Here is a 6,000-nt window from a genome sequence, read left to right on the forward strand (position 1 = left end):
TGGAGCTGGGGAGCTAACTCAGGGCATCTCACATGCTAAACAAATAACATAACTCTAACATGAAGGTATAACTCAAGTCGTACTTGAAAAATAAACTGATATCTGATTGCATTTAACCTGTTACCAAAATATAAACTGGTTCCATTTTTTTTTATTTTACAACACTATTAACCCTTGCGATAGACATACAGCACTTATCAGGCCCTGAAATTTCCCTTAATTTATAAGATACTCTGTAAGAATGATTCTTATAATACAAAAACTATGCCATATTCTATAAATAAATTTCCTATACAATAAAACAGAAAATGACAATTTTATCTGTTAAAAGATTATTTTTGTAAAGTGCTGGCCTTTCCACATATCTATCTCTATTCCTCTAGTTTTAATTTTTTTATTTAAAATTTAATTTCCTCAAAAGAATTGTTTCCTTTTACCTAGGAAAATACAAAAGTTTAGCACTTCAAATACTCTAAGAGGGAAACTGTCTGGAGTGTGGCTACAAACCTTGTTGTAGAATAGCTGCCACTTTAGAGGGTGAGGTTCTGCTTTAGTCCCCAGAGTCACCAAAACATTGACTTCAAAGAATATATTTTAAATCAGTAACCAATATGAATACTTTGGGAACTTAAAAAGGTATATTCAAATAATAAATGAAATTCCAGTAACAAGAAGGAAATATCTGACCTCAAAATCAGAGTCATTTACTCCTTCCTGATAGTGGCAACTGCCAGAATTTGCAACCTAAAAACAAAAACAAACCTTTAAGATTATATTTTTAAAACAAATGACAATTAAGTACACCAGACTACTAGCAAAATGGTTCCAAGACTAACAATGATGGCCACAATGATAACCTGACTTGAGTCCAGGTCTATAAGTTGTAGTATGACCTCCACACATATATCATGTTATGTGCACACCCACATATATACAAATATACAGAAGCACATATACACATAAATGTATTAAGAACTAAATTACATAAAACTACTAATCCCACAACTACCAATTTTTTTCTTCAAATAATTCAATCTCTAACAGATTGTACTGACACATTCTTACTAACCTGTTCAAGCATGGGCAAAATGCTAAGTTTTTGAAAAGCGGGATCTGTAAAACAAGAAAATGTTACTAAATAAGAGAACATTATTTTATATTATTGTATTAAGCTGAATGTCAAGAGTATTAGTGAAATACTTGTGTTGTATAACTGGCAATGTGTACAACAAATGTTTCCATGAAAGTTTACATATTTGTGCAAACCTACCTGTATCAATGTTTTCCCGATTTTTTGATAGACTGGACATTGTCAATGGAACACCAAAATCACCTTCTGTGCATTTGTTGACAGTCTAGAAATACAAAGAGGTTCTTTAAATATTCTGCTCAATACCACTTTCATACCTGTGTAATATACAAATGTAGTATTCAATATCTAAAGTCACTGTAATTATAAATCTTTTCATCTATGGTGTTTAAAATATCAAATACTTCCACTAAGCAAACAAAGCAACAATTTTAATTATTTCCTCTAGTAAGATGGACTACACTACAGATTACATACAGAAGCTTTGTAGATATTCTAGATTAGTAATTTCAATACTATATGGTTTCCTTCAATCTCCCTCAACCAAACTGAGATCTTCACAAATCAAATATCAGTGATATGTCTTGGCTACAGCAGAAATTATCTGCAGCAAGTAAAATTAAAATATTAGCTGTATATCATTTCCATAGAAAGTATCACTTAAAATTTAAATAATTTAAAAAGCTGTTTCACCTGAGAAATCTTGCATAATTCTTTTCAATTAAAATTTTACTAAATAAATGAATTTCCCTCTTACCCTATCTACTAAGATGCTCAGTCACAATATTAATTACTACCCACATATAGCCATTTGTCCAAAGAGACTTAATTTTCCTTGGTAAAATCCATGCCCTTCTCTTATTTTTCTCCTTATAAATTGCCTCAAATCCTGAGAGACATACTCTTCAGTAGTACAGCCGCTGGGTAAGAGCTCCTGCTGCAGTAAGCCACTCTAGTGAAACACACTGGATCACTCACACACACAAAAGAAACATCAAAGTAGAAGGGGCTAGTTGGGAAGGGAAGAAATTAGTGGGAGGAGAATGAGAGGAGAATGGAAATTCTTAAATATAGTATTCAGGGCTGTATTCAGGGCTGGAGGGATGGCTCAGAGGTTAAGAGCACTGACTGCTCTTCCAGAGGTCCTGAGTTCAAATCCCAGCACCCACATGGTGGATCCCAACCATCTGCAATGGAATCTGATGCCCTCTTCTGGTGTGTCTGAAGACAGTTACAGTGTACTCATATAAATAAAATACATCTTTTTAAAAAATTAGATATAGTATTCAATATCACTGATACTCAACAGTGTTAATATTAAAATACATTTTAAGCATATATATATACATACATACCCACATATATATGTATATATGTATATGTGTGTATATGTGTACACATATACGTAGATATACATGTGCATATATATGCATGTATGTATAAATATTCACATATACATACATACATACAATGACTTAAAAATAAGCCACTGTAATTATAAACCTTTTGAATTACATTGTGTTTAAAGTATAATTTACATACATGAAAATGTCATAATGAACCCATTACATACAATTAATATGTTAATAGAAACATTAAAAAGTTTCAAATTATTTAAGCAGAGAGATAATTTAAATAAGCAAATCCTATTTATGTAGTTTTACAGCAACAGTTCTTTTAAATATTTTGAGTGTGCATGCATGCGTGCATGCATGTGCGTGTATGGTTTTACCAGAAGAAATGCTATCAAAGACCCAGCCCTGCGAGTGCAGAAGTACTGGGAGCTGTATGTGCTCTTGGGGACAGAGCGATTTCTCCAGCCCAGCGTGGATCTTTACCAGAATCGCTTTGAAATAACTCTTTTAAACTTTGAGTGTTGTCAACATACCGTAAGGCCTGTAATTCTGGGGGCCGGGGTGGGGGGAAGTCATTCAAACTGTTAGGGTCTAGCAGCTATTACGGTAGCATTACAAAGTGAAAGGGCATGCTTTTCTCATTAGCATCTATCTCTGTGTGTCTCTGTGGACTCGCGGCCGTGCCGTGGTGTGGAAGTCAGAACAACCTGCAGAGTTGCTTCTTGCCCTTGACCACGCGGGTTCTGGGGATGGACCTCGGTCTTCGTGCCTTTCCCCAGTCCTCTCCCGGGTCCAGGCACTGTTAAAGGAGCACATGCAAACTGACCTTGAAGTAGTTGGAGTCTCCTCCCGCCGTCTGAGGTTTCACAGCCGACACTTGACTGCTGCTCAGTCTCGGTGGGACGAACAACGTGAAGGGCTTCTGCTTCTCCATGGCGCCTACCGGGCCTCAGGGGAAGGGAAGAGTTCACACGGCTTGGTGAGTAAGGCTGAAGCACAGTGGGGTCCAGCGTCCGTGTGTCACCCCACGGCGCCTGTGGCCTGCGCGGTCCCGCCATCTCCCCACTCACAGGCCCAGCCAGAACCTCGAAGGCCGCCTGCGACAGCCTGAGGCCCAGGCCCTGGCCTCCCTGGCCCGAGAAGCCCGCGAAGCCAAGCACCCGGACATGCGTGACAGAGCTGCGCACGTGGGCCCTGGCCCCGGAAACCCTCCACACCCTCACCGATGGCAGGCTCCGTGCCCGCGAGCGCTTCTTTATGAAGACATCGAATGGAACTGAGAGCTTCTGCCTCAGAACCTCCTAGAAGCCCGAGAACACGCCCGACTGGGCAGCTGGGCTGTACTGGCTAAATTTAACCGTTGATCCAGCTGGCCGGGATCTCGTGCACACTTCTCGCGGGATTTCCCTTCCCACGGGGCCGAGTTCTGATTCTCCACCAACTCTGCAGTCAGAATTCAGAGGACTCTGGGAAAGCTTTCCTGGCTGGTGCTCAGACAAAAGAGCTGAGGCGCTCACAACCTTAACGTCCAACTATCACATTGGCTTATAGCCATTTAAAGGAGTCTCATTTCTTTCCTTCTTTCTTTTTTTAATGATTTATTACTTTCTGGTTTGTGTTATTGAGTATTTCGTGTGAATGTATGTGCGTACACATGTGCACCACGTGCAGTGTCCTGGGCGGCCATAACGGGGAGTAGGATCCCTTGGAATCGGAGTTACAGATGGTTGTTAGTTGTCCTGTGGATGCTGGGAACCAAACATGAGTCCTCTGCTACAGCCCATAAACCCCATAAAAAGGGGACCCGAACGAGTCCTCTGCTACAGCCGTGAGCCCCTACAGAGTCATTTCTAAGAAAACTGAGGATGCTGGGTGCTAAAGATGGCTCAGGGAGTCTGTAGAGACTAGGAAGTAGGATACACGTGTGTGTGTGTGTGTGTGTGTGTGTGTGTGTGTGTGTGTGTGTGTGTGTGTGTGTGCTGGGTGGGAAAATGGAAAGTGCTGAGGCTGGACATAAAAAGAGATGAAGGCTAAAACCGTGGTTGGGGGCAAGGGCATGTTTTGGACTTTACAGATGTGGATCATGAAATTTTGAGCATCAAGGTTAGCATGATCATGTTTGGAACAAACTTCTTAGTATGAAGAATGCTTCCGGTTTATGGAATGAGCCCGTTTTAATACCTAGGACAAGATGTAAGGATCTGAATGATCGATCACAGGGATGGTGGAGATGAAGTCTCAGCTGGTCAGAAGGTCAACTTAGTGTGTTTTAACTTAAGTGAAAGGGAAAGAAATCAAAGGAACAGACTTGGCTAACTAGATATATCATCGTTGTAGTCTTGAGACGGATGCCATGACCCAACTCTCCCCAAGGCACAGATAGCCTTTCTTTTGGGCTGACTCTACTTCATGCCTGCAATTTCTCCCAGCAGATGCCTCTCACAGTCCTGGCATCTCCAACCATGCTGGAGTCTCCATTATAACCTAGGCTTGACCTTCATGGATTCATACAGTGACCTCCAGGACCTCCTTGCAAGGAATCAGACCCTTCTATGCATTGCCTGACTTCAGTGGTCAGTACACTTTTCATAACCCCTCGTTCTTGCTTCTAGCCTGCTTGCAAAATCAGCGCTGACTTCCAAGTTCTGTCACCATCTGAAGACATAAGCTGGCCTCTTAGACTGCAACTACAGCATCCTCTATCTGCCTTCAAAGCCAAATCTAGGGAAACACTTGTTTAGGAGGTTTTTTCAGACAGGGAGTCCTGCAGAGAACCCATTCGTTCAGGTCCATTCTCAATTCACTCTCTCCTTCCAAATGAATGTGGGTTTTTTTGAAAGCTAGAGTCCTCAGTGTATCAGTCATTGATCCTAAGGAGCCTCTCCATTTTGAAAGCCTCTCTTAAACTGCAGTAATATTTGTAACATGTATACCCTTCTATCTGCCACTTTAAGCCTGATCAAGATCCTTTCCACCCACAAAACTGCACATTTTTTTCAAATCTTTCTGCTCAGTTGCTGTAAACACTGCTTAAAAGCAGTAAGTAATAACTACCACAGCCCAATACATGCTATCTTGAAATGACTTTTACCAAACTAGCCTATTATTATTGTTGTTATTATTATTTCTTTTTATTTAAACCTCAATTTCCCAGGATATGGAAATAATGTAGCCAGGTTCTTTGCCAGAATGTCACAAAAATGGTCTCTAGTCCAATTTCTATTAGAGTCTTTGTTTCCCTCTGAAGCCTCATGAGCCAGGCCTTTACTGTCCACACCAGTAGCACTGTGGTCCTTCACACTTAAGCTCTGTTTAAAGCAGGCTAGGGTCTCTCTAGGCAACAACTCCACAGGTTTCCAAAATCCTGCCACAAACTCCTTGCAAAAGCCCAGCCACAGGCCAGATTTGCTGTAGCACTGGTCCAACTTCTCAGAACCAATGTCCATCTCTTGTTCTTCTGATCAAACAACAGTAGCGACTTTGGTTCACAGTTGGTCCTGGGAAGAAAGCCTGGAGGCGGGAGAATGTGGCTGTGGCTACTTATATTGTAGCCAC

At 40.9% G+C, this 6,000-nt stretch overlaps 1 protein-coding gene across 8 annotated transcripts in view; it reads right to left on the bottom strand.

Moving 5' to 3' along the window:
• The window catches only part of Sycp1 (synaptonemal complex protein 1), a 160,071-nt gene extending 156,259 nt beyond the window's left edge, over positions 1 to 3,812 (bottom strand). For 2 of the 8 annotated variants that reach the window (XM_063281331.1, XM_063281333.1), the window contains exons 1-5: positions 3,669 to 3,805; positions 3,272 to 3,384; positions 1,271 to 1,355; positions 1,070 to 1,113; positions 688 to 744 (exon numbers count right to left, since the gene is read on the bottom strand). In XM_063281331.1, the coding sequence (XP_063137401.1) occupies positions 688 to 744; positions 1,070 to 1,113; positions 1,271 to 1,355; positions 3,272 to 3,379 (294 nt within the window). In that variant the 5' untranslated portion in view covers positions 3,380 to 3,384; positions 3,669 to 3,805. 8 annotated transcript variants of the gene reach the window in all.
• Positions 3,813 to 6,000: the final 2,188 nt, after the last annotated feature.

Source organism: Rattus norvegicus, chromosome 2 (assembly GCF_036323735.1).
Source record: "Rattus norvegicus strain BN/NHsdMcwi chromosome 2, GRCr8, whole genome shotgun sequence".
NCBI lineage: Eukaryota > Metazoa > Chordata > Mammalia > Rodentia > Muridae > Rattus > Rattus norvegicus.